The sequence below is a fragment of the Eucalyptus grandis genome, chromosome 10 (assembly GCF_016545825.1).
Source record: "Eucalyptus grandis isolate ANBG69807.140 chromosome 10, ASM1654582v1, whole genome shotgun sequence".
NCBI classification, from domain to species: domain Eukaryota; kingdom Viridiplantae; phylum Streptophyta; class Magnoliopsida; order Myrtales; family Myrtaceae; genus Eucalyptus; species Eucalyptus grandis.
The window spans coordinates 12,340,985-12,359,481 of NC_052621.1; the positions used below are offsets into that span (position 1 = coordinate 12,340,985).

An 18,497-nucleotide genomic window follows, 5' to 3' on the forward strand; every position below is an offset into this window, starting at 1 on the left:
TGTTTCATCAGAAGGATGACGAAAAAATAAACCAACTGTTATAACAATGAGTGGTGAATGGTCAAGGATATCGACTGCAAAAACGATCAATTCAACTTTAGAATAACAATAAAAGAATTTATAAAGGACTATCGATGTTCATAAAAATTTAATGAACTTTCGCAATTTCTTGAGAAAGTGTCTCCAAGAATAAGTACCAGTATAGAATCAACAACTATATATCAACAACATATTTTGCAAGAATTACTTACTGCATCTTTGTAATGTAAGTAACATATTCATCCCAAAATAAATACAGTCGAGGTTCCTTGTTTGCTTGAGAGGGATCAATTGATCCCACACAAACAATTTTTCTTTTTGCAATTATTTAGTCTTAAATTTTTGTGATTTATTAATTTGACCCAACTAAATTTTGACTTTTAAACCCACTAATTATATTTCACTCCATTTGATTAAGATAAAATACATACCACTTTTGAAAAGAATTATAACGGAACGTAACACGTTACATCTATGCAAGTTTTAACAATTCTCGCTCTTTACACTTTAACCTAGCTGCTTAGCCTCCTCAGATGGAAGGATTCAAACTTCTGAATAGTGGATTATCTAGTTAAATTTGAAATGTTCTTCGATTATACCTCGCTTTTGTGGACCTAGAACTCACCAAAAACTAACTGAAAAATACTCGGAGATTTTTTTAAGCAATCGAATAAGCATATTGGATGGTGAGTGTAGGTTCATGCGTGGAGATAGAAATGTTCAATATTATAAGTAATGAAGTCATAAAAGCAACACCTATCGTGCAGTGCAATTGCATGGTAGGGCTAAATGCTAGGATTGTGAAATAACAAGAATATTATGCTTGAGCTTCACGCTTTGGCATGTAACAGCAAAAAAGGCAAACGTTTGTCGATCCGCATGCATTCTGCAGAATCTTGTTTTCCTATTTCGTTCCTAAAGTAAGTTGAACTCTCTCTCTCCCTCGGCCCCCCTCTAAGAGAAAACCTTAAATTCGACCTATTATACAAGATTGTGCAGTAACCAAAGGTAGGGAGTGTAATGATGGCAAGTTGAGTTAAGATTTGAAGATACTTATGAGCTGAACTTGACTTAGAAACTCCATGCTCACCGTGTGAATCTAGCTTGATGGTTAAAAAGCATAATATGCGTGAGTAGATTAGGCTTGATTCATGTTCAGATATATTCAGCAAACTATTAAATATATATAATGCTATGCTTAGGTCAATCATCTAGGGTTTGGCTCACATCTTTTATGAGTGAATTTGGATTTGTTTACCTGGATGGATTTCCTCATCACAAGAGAAAAACCACGAAACATTGATACAAGCTCGAACAAAATATAGATGAGAGTAACTTGACTAGTCGTCCACATTAAAGTTGGATGCCGCTTTTTCTCCAATTCAAATAATAACATCAAAAACTAGATATCAATTAAATTGAAGAAGACTCAATTTCAAGTTCATCCTTGAGCATTCTTTTTTGCCTCATAATCGAGTGCTCTGATTCACACTCGCAGTGCAGCATAGTCCTTCTAACGACGTATTACTTACTTCCTCAAAACCTCTCAACCCGCCGCGGCATTGTGGACGTAGTAGAAAAGCTATCATATTCCACTCTAAGAAAGGACTATATAAAAGAGCAACGTTAAAGCGCTCTAATCAGGTTTGCAAGTCCTTCGTTTCTAACTCTTTTGGGCTGAGTTCTTGAATAGCTTCTCGATCTACTCAAACTCCATTTAGTCTTGTATTTGAAGGGAGTGAATAAAGAATTAGATGGCAAGTAGAGTTCTAAGGGCTTTCTTGTTCACGTCCTCACAGTAAGTTCCCTCATATCCCCATAAAAGGGCGAGGTTCGTACTTTTCTCTTCATCAGAACTGGAGTGGATTGATCACAGCAGTTTGTTGACAGTATTGCACTTACAAAATTAGGAGACAACATATATTTTGCAAACAAAGAAGCATGTTTGCAAAATAGAAGTGACACGAAACCCTTACATGGGCAGCCTTATAAACCATCATCATTCTTAATCGCTTAAACTTTTGGAAAAATAGTTATGTTTTCTCATCATGAGGATCTTCTCAGTATCTTAAATCATTAGCACAATTCTTCAGAGTATTGATGTAGGAAAGCTAATCAGAACACTCACAAACGGCATAAACACAATTCTTTCCAGACTTCAAAAGAGTTGTTTCCAATGTGATTTAGTCGGAATGTGGTCCGCTCATTTAGCTGGGCTCCGAATCCTTTTCCTTCCTTGGATTCTCCTTTCACTCGTCGATGAGTTTTTCTTGTTTTATAATTATGATTATGAGATCATACATATTTTCTCACCCGGAACTATCAATGCAATTCCCATAAGTCGAGCTCTGATCATCCTATTAGACTTTTATCTAATTCTCGCAATACCCACTTTCTTTATCTGGTTTTCTCTGATACAGATAATCTTAATTTAGAAAAAAATTGACTAATTCTATAGATCAATGGTGATCGGTGTGGATCATGTAAAAATTGCGAGAGGGAGAGAGATTAGTAATTTGTATGTTACCAACTTGCCAACTACTTGATGGCGCATCGTCAGCTCCCCAAGAGAATCTAAATTATTTTATTGCAGCAAATGACGCTGATCAAAGCACAAGCAGGTGTTAAGAACAATGTGCGGAGGCTGAACAAGAGCATAGTTCAATATGGTGCAAGTAATGTCGTCCATGTTTGGCTTTTGCATTGGTTTGCTTTTTCTTTGTCTACCTATGATCAAAACTTTCCAGAAGATGTGGGGTGCTTTTCTACTGTGGGGCTAGTAGCAATGAGCGGCTGATTTACGCCTAGAGGCGTTTGCTAGGACAATATTCAATCGTCTAACTACTTCACTGTAAATTGTTTTTTTCTAGAAAAATTATGCTACATGAGATTTGTATGTTAGTGACAGATTTTCCTCATTTGAAGAGAACTCACAGATGCTTACCACCTATACTTGAAATGGCAAAAGTGCATGTTTATTGCTTCCTTTTACATGATAGTATGTGGTCGTATTCTCTTACAATGGGAACTCTGCCCGTTGACCTCTTGCTGAACAAGACACCATCGAACTTCCCTCCTCGAGAGAGAGAGAGAGCTAACGGGAGGAGTGCCGGTAAACTTTTTACTGGGGAATGACAAATTACGACCCTAGCAGACGCAGGTGGTTCTCTTAGGCTGCAAACGCTTCTTGGCTTCTTCCAGTTTGCTTTCTCTGACTCGGCTGAGGACGTCTCTCGTCCACTCGGCAAAGAATGTTTCATTGTGCCCCACCTGGCCATCTTTGTAGAATAAGAAGCAATCGAGATCCTGGTGAGGGTGGGGTCAATCTTTAGTCCCCAGCGGCTCCCAGTATGCGCCCTCGTGTATCATGCCACACAGCTCAGCTGTCCAACGGTGGGCATGTCGGCCAATGCCTGCGAGCTCTAACCATCCTCTGGAGAAGAATTCTATCACCCTACTGCCCTGCTCCATGAAAAGCATGTTTGTCAGCTGTGCGCCATGCGGGGTCGCCATGATGTCTGTGTAAGTCATCACTCGCACCTGAAAGATCAAGGAACATATATATGAGCATGTATAGAACACTTAATAGAAAAGCGATGGCAGCATACGTGCCAATGCCAGGTTTGGAGTTTTAACTCTGAGGACGCTACTTAAATTGATCATAGAGATAGACCAGCAACTCGGTACTGATGAACTCTTTTGAATTACTCTTTAGAAAAGAGCAGTAGCTCTGAAGCCTCGATAATTTGTTAGGATTTCCCATCTTCCGAAGCTCTTGGTAACCTAATGCACATGTCTATTCTGAAATTGCGACTTTCCACACTAAATCTCAGCTCGTAGTCAGCCTTCATGGGGATTGGAGAACTTAAATAGCCTAATAAATCAACCGTCGCCGACCATGACGTGATCTTCGACATTGTTTAATATGGTCTACAGTACAAAGTGTAGCGTCGAACCAGGAAAGCCCAATAAAATAAGAGAGAAGTAGAGAAGCAGCAGGTTCACGAACATGGTGCGGAGAACAAACCTGGTCGCAGAAGCTCAGATCTTCCGACTGACAACGCTCAGGGCGCATCCGTCCACCCTCTCACATTCCCTAGTGAACACATTAACCACCGCCGACGCGTTCTTGAACGACCTCGAGCCTCTTCTCATTAGTAAAGTCATGTTCACGACCGGTTCTCCTCTCTCGTTCACCTCGTTGACTTTACTACTTGTGTTGATCCCACAGAACCCTCTTGCCTTGCATCTCAGCTGCTCAGAAACTTGCACCCTCTTCTTCTTCCCCATGTTCTCAATATTGTGCCTCATCACAACTGCCCTCTCAAAACAATACGGCCCGTCCCCTCCTCCCGTCAAGACTTCAACGGCAACATCTCCGTAGGTTGCTCGCATGAGGTTCTGAGCCCAAGCCCCCATCTTGCTCCTGAGCTCTCCCCAATGGAACAGTACCCACCTTGTTGGCTTCAAGCATTGGTTCTTCATTGACCACCCAACAAAAGGTGCCACTGCATATAACCCATGCCACAGATTCAGGTAGTCATAGTAGGTGTCTGATACAAAGGTCAGGCCCTCCAAGAGAGTGGCTGATTCTGGAAGGCTCTCAGGCCATGCCAAAGCATAAGAGTTTTTGCTGCCATCTCTGCTGTCCCGCCCCTTGATGCATAAGATTCTTCCCTTGGATCCTTGGGAAGGGAAATAGAGGTACTCTGCTTCGTTCTCTTCGACAGTGTCACTTAACGAGCTCATGAACCAAGTATTCCAGACATGGCAGCTTCCATGTAGGCATATCTCAGGTCCTCGAGCGGGAGGAAAGTGACTGAGTCCCGGAGCTTGGATGTTAGATTGCCGAGTCTATCGGAACAACTGTGGTCCGTGGTGGAGTCAATCGTGATCGCTGTCCATTTCTGGAAGAATTCCCAAGAAGTAGAACCGGATGGAGTGGAAAATGTGAAAGATTGGATGCGGAAGAGAAGGAGAACTAGAAGTGGAGTCAAGGTGAATAAGATGACGAGCGTAGGCGACTGACAGGAGCAACCCTTCGGGCGTTTGGTTGGTACTTTTGCGTGCTTCTCAAGGTCCATGGACAGAGAGAGAGAGAGAGGAGAGGAAGGGGGGGGTGTGCTTCTTAAGCTTCTTGACAGTCTAAGAGAGAGATTCGACCAGGAAGTCTTATATAAGCTTTTCTTGAAAGTCTAGCCTTGACAATATCACATGCATGCGTCAATATTTTAATCCGCAGGATAGAATACCTGGACTCTAGTGCCGTCCCTCGAAAGGCAATCCTCTTCCGCAGGAAGAGGCCGAGCTCGCTAACGTGCAAGGCAGAAGCAGGAAACAGTGTCATAAATTCTGGGAGCCTCTAGGGAGATAGTGGTTTGACTACCAACAAAATAATAAAGTTTCCCTTCCCAAGCCGACCGATTCAATATAGATCCTCGAAAATTGTCTACTCCAGTCTATTATTTAACCCAAAGGTGGAGCCCCAAAGCAAATTTCTGTCAATGCTCGATCTTACTTCTGAGATCTGTGCCTGGATATATTATATTCAAATAGAAGCTAGAGCAGTACGTGAGTGATCTTTTAAATGAGAGACCAAAAGTTTAATACGAGTGGGAACTGGTACTTTGGGTTAGTGTAAGTCCCTATCGACCGTCAGGTGGAAAACTCAACCAGAATAACACTTCTCTTGCACCAGGTACATCCACCCGAGATGGCAGAGGGACACACAATCCCCTGTCACCATGCGAGCTGAACCATCGTTAAAACTGAAACAGAACCAGGCGCATATGCCCACATGAACCATGTAGATGATGTTAGAATTAAACGGATGCCCAACGACGGGTTGAAAGAGCCCTACATAGAGACATAAAAAACACGACCTTCAGAGGCAGCAGTCCTTTTTTCTTCCTAAGGTAAGGAGAAAGCTGGCTTGGGAGGGAAAAGCACAGTACTCAAACTATTTACATTCTCTGTACAATGATTCCATCAGTCCACATGGTTAGTGTTTCAGACCATTATTGAAATGCATAAAAGAATAAAAGTTACTTAGCATATTTTCAGGATCCAGAGCCAACTATTCCAATTCCACCGAAATCAGCTGGTTATTGTCATCACTTGGTCCCGGGAGATTATGCCAGACGCAGATGGAACACAGACAGAACTTATTCCCAACTTAGAAGCAATGGAGATGACCAAGTTGATGTCATTAGTCGGTCAGCAGATCAGAAAGCTTTACAGTGTATTAGACCTCATGTTAGACGAGCACTGTTGCTCTATTGGGTCTGTGGGACTTCACAGCCTGCTCCTCTTTGGCTCTGAAATCCTAACTTGTGAGATAGCAACTGAAAGGGCATCCACAAAAACACATTCATCAGTCTCCTCGGGCTTGCAGCTCGGACTAGGGGGTGATGGAAGTGTTGAGTCTCTGTTGGCAGAACCAGAGCATACTCTGCTTCCACATTGCTCGAGGCCAGGCGCAGCAGACACTTGCACAGAGGAAGCTGCCACTTGGTTCTTTAGTTTTGATTTAAAGGACAAAGATTTCAATGTGCACTCAGTGAAGACCAATATCCAAGGATGCCCTGAAACAACATTAGCAGTCATCTTAACTGATGCAACTGAGAAGAACACACCTTCAGAGCGCAACTTGACATTAAACTGGCTCAGAAGGCAAAATTAAAAGTCACAGCAACAAGCAGGTGAATACTTTGCCTAACACAAGCCAACAAAACATAAAATGCAGTTGAAAGTGAAGAAGACCGATAAAATGCCACCTTCCTTAATTAATGGTCCAAAAATAGAATCGTGGGATACCAGCTAGCAAGCTGGCATTTTTTCAGCATGGAACTTGAATTTTTGGTGCAATTGCCTGAAAAACTACCGACTTGAACCTTAGCCCAGGTGTTATATTTGATGCTAAATATAGTCAGAGAACTATGAAAACCATGGATACCACAAGCAGCAGTGACCAAAGCAAACAATTTCAGCAATAGACAAACCAAAGCCATGAGCCATTTTTTTGCTTGGAGAGATACAAATATCACAAGATAGTCGGTTCAATAAATGTTTGCAAGTGGGGCATAAAATTTTTCATCTAAACAACAATCAGCAAATCCATCAGTTCAAATTGAAAAAGAAAATAGAAAACAGCATCAAGAACTTACTTAATACTTCCTCTGCAGTTATCCTAGCAGAAACATCTCTTGTCAGCATTCTTGCAATCAGATCACGAGCAAGTTTGGACACAGACTGCCATTTGCCTGACTGAAAATCAAGCTTCACACTTTTGATTGCCTCAAAGACTGCTTTTGAGTCACCTTTAAAGGGAAGAGCGCCCACCAAGAGTGCATGTAGCAGGACACCCGCGCTCCATATATCAACTTTCTCAGAATAATTCCCAATCAGAACTTCTGGAGCAACATAAGCGGGACTTCCTGCCAAACCTGTTAAGCTCTGACCTGTTATGCAGTATGTGTAGATATTAGCATAAGACTAAGTCTTGACATGGAAAACTCCAAGTATCAATATGACTTGAGATCTTGACTGATAATTAGAAACTGCTCCTAACTTAACTTGGCATCCACACATATTACAGATTAATTGAAAAAATTCATGGAAAAAGGAGAGAATTGATAGTAACTATTAAAATACAATAAGGAAAAGCAACGACCATCATACATAACCTGTGGAGGAACCACGTCAGTAGGGATGGTTCTCCACAATAATCAATCTCCAAGAATAGCTCATTTTCATGTAAGATGCACCAAAACTCTTGAATATTGATATTACTTGAAATCTAGAAAGAGACAGAAAGCTCCCTGACTTTGCTTAGTATCCATGTAATGTCAGAGATGATTTTTTTTTTTTATGCCAAAAGACAGAATTAAGGATAACAATATGTATCAATATGTATGAGAAGGAGATATAACATGCATAGCACATAACCTGAGGAGGAACTATTCCAGAACTAATTTCAAAAACATATATTTTCACTTAAGATGCACTAAAGATAGTTTGCGTAAGAAAGATAACTGAGAGCATTCAACATATCACCTTACAAGGAACTCAGCTCAAGTACAACAACATTGAAGGTGTCTTGAATTGAAACACTGACAAATTGAAAACCAACCCATGCATCTACGGCCTATACAAAGATTGGATCCACAGTCTTCTTCAGGAACAAATAACCAATAATAATCAGGGACAGATTTATGTGTTGGAATGTGGGGTTCTTGACCCGACTCATTTCTCTAGAGTTATAATAACATACTTAAAGGTTTAGAATTTTTTTAAATAATAATCCATTTTTTTAGCCTTGAAATTAAGTTCTGTCCCCATTAAAATTTCCAAAAGAAACACAAGTCATTATTGCAAGTGATTTGCCCCCACGAAATGGATAAAGTTCATAAACCATTTTAAAGTCCAACGGTTATCGATAAACAAAATATTACATGATATGAATTTTTACCAGGCTTTCTAACGGTAGAATAATGCTTTTTGTAGATAATATTTGCCCTCACTAAGACGAAATTCTAGACCCGTCCCTGCCCATAATAGCTTTCGCCATCAGAAGGGACTGCAGCTCATCCATTCATCTAAAGCATTGTTAAAGCAGCAGGGAAAGATAGAGAAACACAACCAAAGCTAGGATCATACTAATAAGACCAGCATATGTCATATCTACCCAGATACTCCTACGATGAAGCAAACGACCAAAAAAAGAAAAAAGAAAAGATAAAAAGAAAGATAAAAAGAAAGAAAGAAAGAAAGAAGAAGAAGAAGAAGAAGAAGAAGAAGGCTCAACACAAGAACTCCCTACCACATTCCCACTACAATTGTTACTGGATTCCCTTGCTCTGTGTGCCTCATTTCAAAAGCTTCCTTTCTGAGCACAGATGAAGTGAAAGTTTGCATTAATACATGCTCTATCAATTATTATTTTTCTAATGGTCGTCACTATTTTTCATTCCCATAGAGACCCCACCTTATCAGACGGAAAAAGAAAAAACTTGAAGCTCGATATTGATACTATAATCTCCAGGTATGCAACTAATAATTTTCGTCCTTCTGTTACTTATGTAGTTAAGTGCGGCTTGCTACAGGGTAAGTATCTCTGAGTTTTATTGTGCAAATCTGTTGTCTCTTTTCAAGAAAGGTGATGACTGGGACAATACGTTGGTTCCATAAGCTCAACCATCAAGAAGGGCCACCAAAACTCCTTCCTAAAGGAAACGAAACGCAAAAGGAATCATATGCACTCCACTATGATCTTCTGATGCTTCAAAGTGTATCATATTTTGCACTGTTCAAGACTAAGATTAAAGAGTTCACTAAAGAAATTCGTGAAGGAAGCCACTGACAAGAAAAAAAATGTAAGACTGAAGTCTATGAGCAAGCAAAATTTCATCAATGAAACAATACCAGAAGAGAATCTCATGGCCAGTCCAAAATCTGCAAGCTTCAACTTTCCTGAGGTTGTAAGCAGGATATTTTCGGGCTTGATATCTCTGTGAATGACACCAATTTCGTGACAATATTTGATGACAAGCATCACCTCCTTGAATATATTTGCAACCCGCTGCTCTGAAAAAGGACCTTCCTTCATCTGATCAATCAAACGTCCCCCAGAGCATAACTCCATCACCAGGTGAAAAGATTCTGGCTCCTCATACACTGCCTTCAACGTTACAACCCCCGGATGTCCTGATAAATGCTGCATTATCTCCACTTCCTGGTGAACTAAATCCACCCCCTTCTTCAAAGTCTTACAGGCAAATTCCTCACCACTAATCTTAGACCTACAGAGCCGAACAGAACCAAATTTTCCTTGGCCAATTGTGTCACCTGAAATGTAATCATCCTCAATCTTTTTCTTCCGACCCATTCCGGTAGCAACGTCTATACATCCTATCTTCCTCTTTAAACCTCTCCCAGGAGCGACCAAGGACGAGCTGCCGCAAGGCGGAGCTGTGGTGATGCTCGCCAGCTTACTTTTACAGGAAGCGACAGGTTCCGTGCCCGCATCTTCTTTGCGCCTCTTCTTCAGCCTCGTATAATCGTCCAATGAATAATGAGACCTCAGATTTGACGACTGCAAATCATGGGGAGATCTCGAAAGTTCCGGCAGCTGAGTAGACGCATCGGCTTCACTCCCTTTCCTCTTTTGCCTCATCAATACTGCCTAAAAAGGAGTAGTAAATACTACCCGAAAAGGTGCACCATATCAATCTGATTTTCAGGAGAATCGGCAAATCAAGCAGTCGAGATCAGCACTACACTCCTCCATCCGATCCTAGCTTCAAGAAGAGAACACCCCCATCAGAAAGTTCCACTCAATCAGTCCGCAAAACAACATTAACATCGCTAAGAGACAATCGAAACAGAAACAAGAGAAAAAAGAAAACCTTTTTCACTATATTTGTCAATCCAATCCCAGTTCCAAGAAGAGAACACCCCATCAGAAAGTTCCACTCGGATCAGTCCGCAAAAACAGCATTAAGGTCGCTAAGAGACAATCGAAACGGAAACAAAAAGAAATAAGAAAACCCTTTTTTCACTCCTCTAGCGACCCAGTCGTCAAAACGCTTCACACGAGAACTCCCCCCACCACATAGAACACCAACTCAAATAAAAAAAAAAAAAAAAAAATACGGCTGCTTTCGCACGTAAAACCAACGCCGACGCAATTCTCCCCAAACGCCGAGCACCCGCAGCACAGATCAAACGAAACCGCACGCCCCACCCGCCCAACCAATCAGCAAGCTTTCCCCATCAAGCGGAGAAGCGCATCGAAGAGCGGCGCAGGAGAGAGGTGAAGAAAAGAAGAAGACGAACCCACCTCTCACCCGTGCCGGACGAGCACATGACGGCCCGATCGACGGAACGAAATCGCAATGAGGTTGAGGACGAATCCGGGGGAGGGGGGGAACCCTAGAAATCCCGATTGGGAGGCTCCGGCGAAGGGTCGGGGCGTCGGGTGGGAAGGATTTCGATCGACAAAGATTGACTGAGGAGAAGAGAGAGAGAGAGAGAACGGTGTGCTCGTGTGGACACGAGAGACGATGGGTTGCCGTCTTTGTGTGGACTTATTTGCTTGGTGCATGCGACTTGCCGAGAGTCCACCAAATTCACCTGCGTGTTCCACTGTCTGTTACTCAGCAAGATCGGGCCAGACTTTTGGATTGGCATGTGGAAAACATGTCATTTGGGAAACCGAACAAATGGGTTCACAAGTATGATACAACGTTGTTAAAGAAGAAAAAAGAAAGGAAAAAGAAAAGGGAATCAATCATGCATGACGTGAACTTACATGAGCAATCCACCCACACCTAGTGCAGAGAAATTTCTATAAATATCAGAACAAGATAACGACAGCTTTTGCAGAAAGAAAACCAGTGGATGGCCGAGGTGAAGTTGTTTGGGTTCTGGGCGAGCCCTATTGCCATCAGAATTTTATGGGCTTTAAAGCTCAAAGAAGTTTCCATTGATGAGTGTGTGGAAGAAGATCTCGTGAACCATAGTTTCACACTTTTGCAATACAGTCATGCTCATAAGAAGGCTCCGATTCTATTCCATCAGGGAAAACTGATTGCAAAGTCACTTTTTATTCTTGAGTATATCAATGAAACACGGCAGCAGAAGGCCCTCCTTCCACAAGAACCCTATGACAGAGCCAAAGCGCGTTTCTGGGCCAAATTTGTTGATGATAAGGTAATGCTTCAGATAGAGAAGAGGTTTTTCACTTTGTGCTCCTTTTGAGAAGCATATAACCAAGAAAATAACTAGGAGAAAGCTTCTTTTCAACATTAGTTTCAGGGCTAGCCAGAATATCTTTGTAATCCTCTCCGAGCAACATCCAATCTTTCAGCTCATGCATTGTATTTCGCAGGTTGTCAGATAGGACGAGGAATCTTATTTTGTTTCATTTCTTGGACAACAGCAACAGATTCTTGCACTAAAATTAAGCAGTGTAAAGCTTTGTCAATTATCATATAGTGAGTTTGCGACCTAAGTCAGATGATACGGGTTAATCATAAAGTCTCCAACTTTTTCAGTTCCCCTCACTTCTAAATTCTGCATAATCATGAAGAGCATGAAACTTGCACCGCTGACGCAAAGTTCACTAGCATGCACAAATTAATCTTCATCGTTTGTCTAACTCTAGGCATCCATATTCAAGGTAACTCATGCCATGTTCTTAGGCTGACATCAGAAAACCTCTTCAGCTTTCTGTCCATGTTGAGATCCGTACATTGATTTTTAGATCTGGACACATTAATATGCTGTATGAACTGCTGGATAGCATCATTACAAAACTGGCAAAATTTTGAAAGCCGAGGTATTCACAAGCTTGAGCATAGGTACCTAATAAAACCATCTAAGCACAATTCACATGCAGCTCTCAGGTTTAACTGAAACAAGATTCTCCCAGATCTGCTCAGATAGTAAGGAGAGGATTAACCATCACAACTTGCTGTGTAGAAACAGATAATTTGTGATGCTTGAAGGACAATATAATGGCTTTTGACAAAAACCAAACCATAGAAGTGGCATGATTGCCACTTGATTGCAAGTTTTGATGAAAGTGAAAAACAAGAGCATGATAAAATTCAAGTACAAATTGAAGTGTAATGAATGATTGCCCTTGCTGCTGTGAGAGAGAGGAAAATTTTAAGTTTGTCACGTTGACGCTTTAGAATCTGATGTCCTCATCTTTATGTGCTTTCAAAAATTAGTTTAGAGATGTTAACATTAAGACAAAAGCAGATAAGGCAGAGGGAAAAACCGCTGCTTTTACTGAGCAGATCGCATCATTGGGATCATCATATAACCATAGAGCAGCTACTGATTTATGAATTTTCTTGTAGGAAGAAACCAAGATTTGTGAAATTTATTGTCATTTTCACTTTGTTGGAGCACTTTGCATCTTGCACTTCCATTCTTGTATTTTGGTTTGGTGGACATAGTGAAGACCTCTACATAAGAGTAAAGGTATTTCAGAGAACAAGTTTGGTATATCTCAGAAAATGATCTTTGACTTCTTTGTCACCATCCTGCAAGGTGATCTCCCTATCTATACTAATTGACTGACAGGGCCAGAAAGCTAGAAGTACAGTATTTTTTTTTTTTCTAATAGAACGCCACCAGTAACGTGTCTCTCTTATAATGGACAAGAGAATCTTATCTTATCTACTACAGTCGTGCTAATTGAGACAATGACATGGAATCGCCAGACTATTCAGGCTATACAGCTTCAATGAAAAGGGAAAAACATAAACAAGAGGGCAACAGAATGAAAAAGCAAGGAGGTTTATTCCAGAAACTCCTTAGCTTTTGTCATTGTCCCTCTGTCTTGCACATCACTGGATTGTTGGTTTCCTGCCCAAAGCAGTCTCTATGCAGTGCAGCTCCAAATTTTGGTGCTGGATGTATTAGACAATAAACAATACCACATTACATTATTGCATGAATATAAGAAATAACACAAATCCTAAATTACGATTTACAGTTTTTTTCCCTTGCGCTGTCACAAATCCAGCTGTCTAGGATGGCAGAAAAGGACTCGATGAATTATGCTACAATGCAGATCACCGATGGCAGCGCTGGGGGACAGTATGCAACAGGAGGCTGACAGTAATCGCCTCGTAAATAGTGTAGAAAGCCCTCTTGTTACTTTGATATGAACAATATCAGGACCAGAATTATGACAGACAACAACAGCAGGCTAAGTATGAACCATGTCTTTCATCTTTTGCCTTCAGGGAAGGCCTTTTTTATGCATTTTGGTCTCTGGAGATCAAATCTGCTGCTGCTGCTGCTGCTGCCCCTCTTTCTTTTTCCTTTGTTATAGTGTGTCTCAAGTTTGAGCCCGTTAGATTAATACGCATAAGTTTGGCCAAATAACAAAGTTCAGGGGAGACTTTGTGATGTCTTCGAATTTTCTTGTTCCGGCATTAATCCCATCTCTTCGTGCGTATGCGTAGAAGGAGAAGCCAAAAGCTGCATGGGGTTTTATTCTTCAAGCATGCAAGCAAAGTCAGAGAAGAATTGTCTTCTGCCGAAAAGGAAGGGATCAACAATTTTCTACATTAAATAAAGGACCCACCACCTGCTGCAAGTGCATGAAGAAGACGCCATTAAATGCATGCACATGGCCATGCACGTAGAAAACTTGGTCAACACTTGTGGCTTCAGAAGACTATCTCGTAGGCGCCGAATTCTCCTCTCTTCCTGGTCATCTTTTGTGGACTCCTTTCGTCTGGTTGCGGATAAAGAAAGAGGGAAGACAAAGCTATTCTACGTGTGTGTCAGTGCATGCATGGTCATACGCTTGCTTCTCTCCGTGAACAAGAAATTTGAAGACTGCGGCCCACCTCATTTCACGGATCGATGGCGCACGTTTGTTGACTCTCCTCTGCCTCATTAAATGCCTGCCCATGCACATGCACGATCTGCATGCATGCCTACAAATATGGTGGGCGTTCGGTGCCGATTGTGGGCTTGTCTTGTGGGCGCCTGCGCTGCATTTAATGAGGCCATTTACTTTCTTCTTTTGGTCCTGTCTTTCTGCCCTCCTCGCTAAAAAGGAGAAGACGTCGATGCAGAAGTAGACAGCGAGAGAAAAGCTCGGCAGAGAGCGAAAGAAAAGAGCTTCGCAGAGAGCAAAAGAAAAGAGCCCGAGAGAGAGTGAGAGGCTTGAGCTCCGAGAGGTTTGTGCAGAAGTTGAGTCCAGTGAGTGAGTTGTTTTGTTAAACACTGTGGGCATTGGGTATAAAGTAGGGCTGGGAAACACTTGAATGCATGAGTGATTGTAATCCTGTAATTCTCCGATTTATAGTGGATTGATTTGCTGGGTTTTCCCGCGGACGTAGGTTCCGACATTCGGACCGAACTACGTAAATTTCTGGTGTCCTTCATTTTTATTGTTCCTCGTTTTATTTCGATCGATTTCTATAACTCCCGACATAATTGCAAAATATACAATCTGCTTCCATTGCGACGCCGATTAACAACATCCTTCTTAGCAAGTACCAAGCGAAGCCCCAGAGTGCGAGGGCGAGGGACACGCCTTTCTCCACCTAGGATATCGGTGACCGGGAGAAGAACGGCAATCATGATTCCTGAGAAGAGAGAGGAGGCACAAAAGATGATTCCTATGGCTCCCAAGAAAAAGAATTGCCACATGATCGGGTTCCACACGAGCACCACGTAGTATCAGGCTTCTCCGAGCTCGTAGTTCCTTGCTTCTCTAGGAATCGCCTGCGTAAACATGATGTCGGGAACAAGTTTATGTGATGTGAAAGAGAGAACCTGGAAGTCCTTGTTGACCAGCATGCGATTGTGCAGAAAGCGGAGGCGAAGAAGCACATCACCAACTGAATCACCAAGACCAGCGAGTATGTGATCGCGTGCTTGGCCTTCTAGTACGTCAGCTCCACCGGCGGCAGTATGAACCCGAACAGCGCCACTGGCCCAGGCTTCATGAAGAACCCCGCATAGTACGCCCCCTTCGACTCCCCCGCCGGCCGGTTGCTGCTTGTGTGCATTGCCAGGATCCCTGCCCCCATTGTCAGGAGGAATATCGAGTTGTTCGAGTACGACGTAAACTGCTGCCTCACCAGCAGGAACGCGAACCCGGCTGTGAAGGCCAGCTGTGTTGCGATGAGCAGGGCTGACGTCGAGATGGGGATTCGCGCTATGCTGTATGCGCAGAGGTAGTCATCGAGGCCGGTGAGAACTCCGATGACAGCCGAGGTGGCGAAGAGGAAGGGGTCCATGAGGACGAGGTGGGCGGAGGAGCCCTCAGCGGCACGGTGGCGGAAGTAGGCTAGCGTGAGGGGGAGGAACGTGCGAGGAGGAGGCGTTTTAGGGTTTTGCCCTGGGACCTTCCACGTTTTCCACCGGCCGATGCTTGAGATCGCCAACCAGTTAAGCATCCTCACTAGTCCGCTAGGATCATTAAGAGAAAAGATATTCAGAGAGAAAAATGTACATTGCTTAGATGCTAATGATATAGATCAAGGGGAGAGCATACTATTTAATATTTATACACGAGACTCCCAATTACTACAGTTGATCATCCTTTAATCAAACAGTGGAAATCTACTCTCTCCAATTACTGTTATAAAGAAAACTACCATCTAACCCATTAAGTATAAGATATATCATGAATACATAAATAAATTTTTCATACCACTCTTGGAAGTATTCTATAATTCTAAAAAAAAACCCTAAAGCCTAAGACATTTCAAGTCTTTCCAATCATTTAGGCTTTCTCTTCGTCGATTGGGTCTTGAAACCTTAGGTCCATGCTCTCAGACTCTCTTTCTCTCTCTCTAATCTTTTGCGATTTTTTTCAGTCAAGGTTCCTAGTCAACATTCACGATTGGAGTACAAGACAATGGTTCGTTCATTCTGAAGGAGAAAGTTTAGCACATACTAGATCAAATGTTTGATCTTGTGAATCTAAATCTTTCAAATTATCTAATTTATTCACAGTTCTTCTCATTTAGAGTTTAAAAGAATTTCACAAGAGAAGTTGTGTAGTCGGTTTTGTTTTGACATAGTCAAATGCGAATTAACTGGAGATTACATAAGGATAATTACCAAATAGTCTTAAAATTGCATTTGGTAGCATGGATTTCTCGCCAAGATAAAAATGATATGAAATCTAAGAGTTTTGCTATATCCTATTTATTATTTAGTGAATCATAATGATAAAATCAGATATTTCCATATACTATCATATCCATTGTTTGGTATGAATAACATATTAATGTAAGTGATCCTAAAAAAACACAAGTAAAGATAGTAAAAATTTCTCCCGATCCATTTTCATTTCCATCATTCGTTAATAAAATTCATTAAATAATAAACTATACTATAACACACCCAAAATATAAATACTATAAGTAGTGTAAATGTTGGTCGTCTCATTACGGTAGCAAGTTTGCGACCTGAATCAATGATACAGGTTAACCATGGAAGGCCTTAACTTTTTCAGTTCGCTTCACTTCTAGATTCTACATAGCCATGAAGAGCAAGGAAACTTCCACTGGCGAAGCAAAGTTTCGCTACTATGCACAAATTAATCTTCATTTTTTGTTTAAACCTGTGTTGACACCTAAATTTCGTTTTTAATTAATTAGGATTTTTACATTTATTTGTCTTTTCAGATAGTAAATAATAATAAACAAATAAGAAACAAAAGAAAAGCAAAAAAAGCAGCCCATTGGGGCCAAGCTCGAAGGCCCAACCCCTCCCCTCTTTTTCTCTCTCGCGAGCCCCCGGCCCCCTTCTCTTCTTCTTCCTCCTGCCTTCTTCTTCCTCGGTCGCTTTGCATCTCACGCGCGGTGGCCGGCAACGCGCGAAAGGACGGCCTACGGCCAAGGGGAGTAGGCCGACGTCGGCGGAGAAGATAAGATCGCGGCGCCATCAATGCCGAGCATGCTTCGCTGGATGAGCTCGGATGGGACGCCGGTTTAGCCGAGAGAACCGCTCGGCGCACGAAGGGGACCGGTGGTCGAAGCTCCGTCGACCGGATTCCCTTGCCTATAAAAGGGCACCACCTTTGTCGAAGAACGGCATGGGCGAGCTCGGAGATCCTTCACCGAGAGATATCGGGAAGGATTGAAGGGTGAGCGCGAGAGAGAACTCAGGTCGCGAGCTCGGCTGACCTCCCACTAAGAGACTTCGAGGGAGGCCGCTGGCGAGCGAGTCCGAGAAGGTCAGATCCGGCCGGTGGAGGCTCGGATCTAGCCTGAGTGAGAGAGAAGCGAGGTTGGGCTGAGAAGTGAAGAAGGTGAGATCCGAGCGGAAGGAGCTGAGCGAGAGAAGATCCGGAGGAGAGAGGGTCGAGATCTGGGCGCAGATCTGGAAATCCGCCGTGCCGAGTCGCCCGAGCCGGGCCGCCGCCGTCGCTGTGGCCGAGCACCAGTCTCGATGCCGTCAAACCGTACTGTCGCACCCGCGCCTCGCCGCTGCTGTTTTTCCCGACGCAGTCCAAGTTTAAGGCCGCCGTCATCAAGCCGTGCTGCCGTGCCGTGCCAACGCCGAGAGTAGGTGACGATAGATCCTGCCCACGCCATACCGATTTCTGCTCGAAGCTCTGACCGTCGTCACCGCCGTCGCCGCCGTCGCCACCGCGCACCTCGGCCTTCCCCTCTCCGGCGCGCGTTCTCGATTTTCCGGGTCGCGGCCTCGGGTCGGTGGGTCGGACCCGGGCTACGAGTCGGGTAGGGTTTCTCCGTATTTTGGGGGGCGGCGGAAACCGGGTCGGGGTTCGGGTCGGATCCGGGTAGGGTTTCACCAGGGGAGCGGGTTGTGGAGCCGGGTCATCGGGCTGGGCTGGATCCCTCCCAAAACGACGGGCCACAACGTCGTTTCAATAAATAAAAAGAAAAGAAAAGAAAAGACGAAAAAATCCAGTCGGGCCGCAACGCGGGCCCGTCCTCGTC

General features: G+C 43.0%; 3 protein-coding genes and 1 pseudogene across 3 annotated transcripts; 1 reads left to right on the forward strand and 3 right to left on the reverse strand.

Annotated features, from left to right (window-relative positions):
- Positions 1–3,050: 3,050 nt before the first annotated feature.
- On the reverse strand, positions 3,051–5,137 carry LOC108955504. Its single transcript, XM_039304025.1, has 2 exons — positions 4,067–5,137; positions 3,051–3,579 (listed from the first exon to the last, which is right to left on the reverse strand). The coding sequence occupies exon 1, from the start codon at positions 4,786–4,788 to the stop codon at positions 4,081–4,083; it is 708 nt and encodes a 235-aa protein (XP_039159959.1). The 5' UTR covers positions 4,789–5,137; the 3' UTR covers positions 3,051–3,579; positions 4,067–4,080.
- A 745-nt stretch (positions 5,138–5,882) lies between these two features.
- On the reverse strand, positions 5,883–11,369 carry LOC104421796 (serine/threonine-protein kinase PEPKR2). The gene is made up of 4 exons (XM_039303940.1): positions 10,880–11,369; positions 9,463–10,333; positions 7,206–7,499; positions 5,883–6,623 (listed from the first exon to the last, which is right to left on the reverse strand). The coding sequence occupies exons 2-4, from the start codon at positions 10,211–10,213 to the stop codon at positions 6,334–6,336; spliced, it is 1,335 nt and encodes a 444-aa protein (XP_039159874.1). The 5' UTR covers positions 10,214–10,333; positions 10,880–11,369; the 3' UTR covers positions 5,883–6,333.
- A 70-nt stretch (positions 11,370–11,439) lies between these two features.
- Positions 11,440–12,896, forward strand: LOC104423548 (probable glutathione S-transferase). The gene is made up of 2 exons (XM_010036022.1): positions 11,440–11,751; positions 12,777–12,896. The coding sequence occupies exons 1-2, from the start codon at positions 11,440–11,442 to the stop codon at positions 12,894–12,896; spliced, it is 432 nt and encodes a 143-aa protein (XP_010034324.1).
- Positions 12,897–14,420: 1,524 nt separating this feature from the next.
- On the reverse strand, positions 14,421–18,064 carry LOC104423549 (annotated as a pseudogene).
- Between the last annotated feature and the right edge of the window lie 433 nt (positions 18,065–18,497).

Coding starts and splice junctions, on each gene's coding strand:
- LOC104421796 (XM_039303940.1), bottom strand. CDS start 10,213: ATGAGGCAAAAGAGGAAAGGGAGTGAAGCCGATGCGTCTACTCAGCTG. Junction 7,500..9,462: donor GGCCATGAGATTCTCTTCTG/GTATTGTTTCAT, acceptor ACTGCATAACAG/GTCAGAGCTTAACAGGTTTG. Junction 6,624..7,205: donor AACTGCAGAGGAAGTATTAA/GTAAGTTCTTGA, acceptor ATGTTGTTTCAG/GGCATCCTTGGATATTGGTC.
- LOC108955504 (XM_039304025.1), bottom strand. CDS start 4,788: ATGAGCTCGTTAAGTGACACTGTCGAAGAGAACGAAGCAGAGTACCTC.
- LOC104423548 (XM_010036022.1), top strand. CDS start 11,440: ATGGCCGAGGTGAAGTTGTTTGGGTTCTGGGCGAGCCCTATTGCCATC. Junction 11,752..12,776: donor CCAAATTTGTTGATGATAAG/GTAATGCTTCAG, acceptor TTCAAAAATTAG/TTTAGAGATGTTAACATTAA.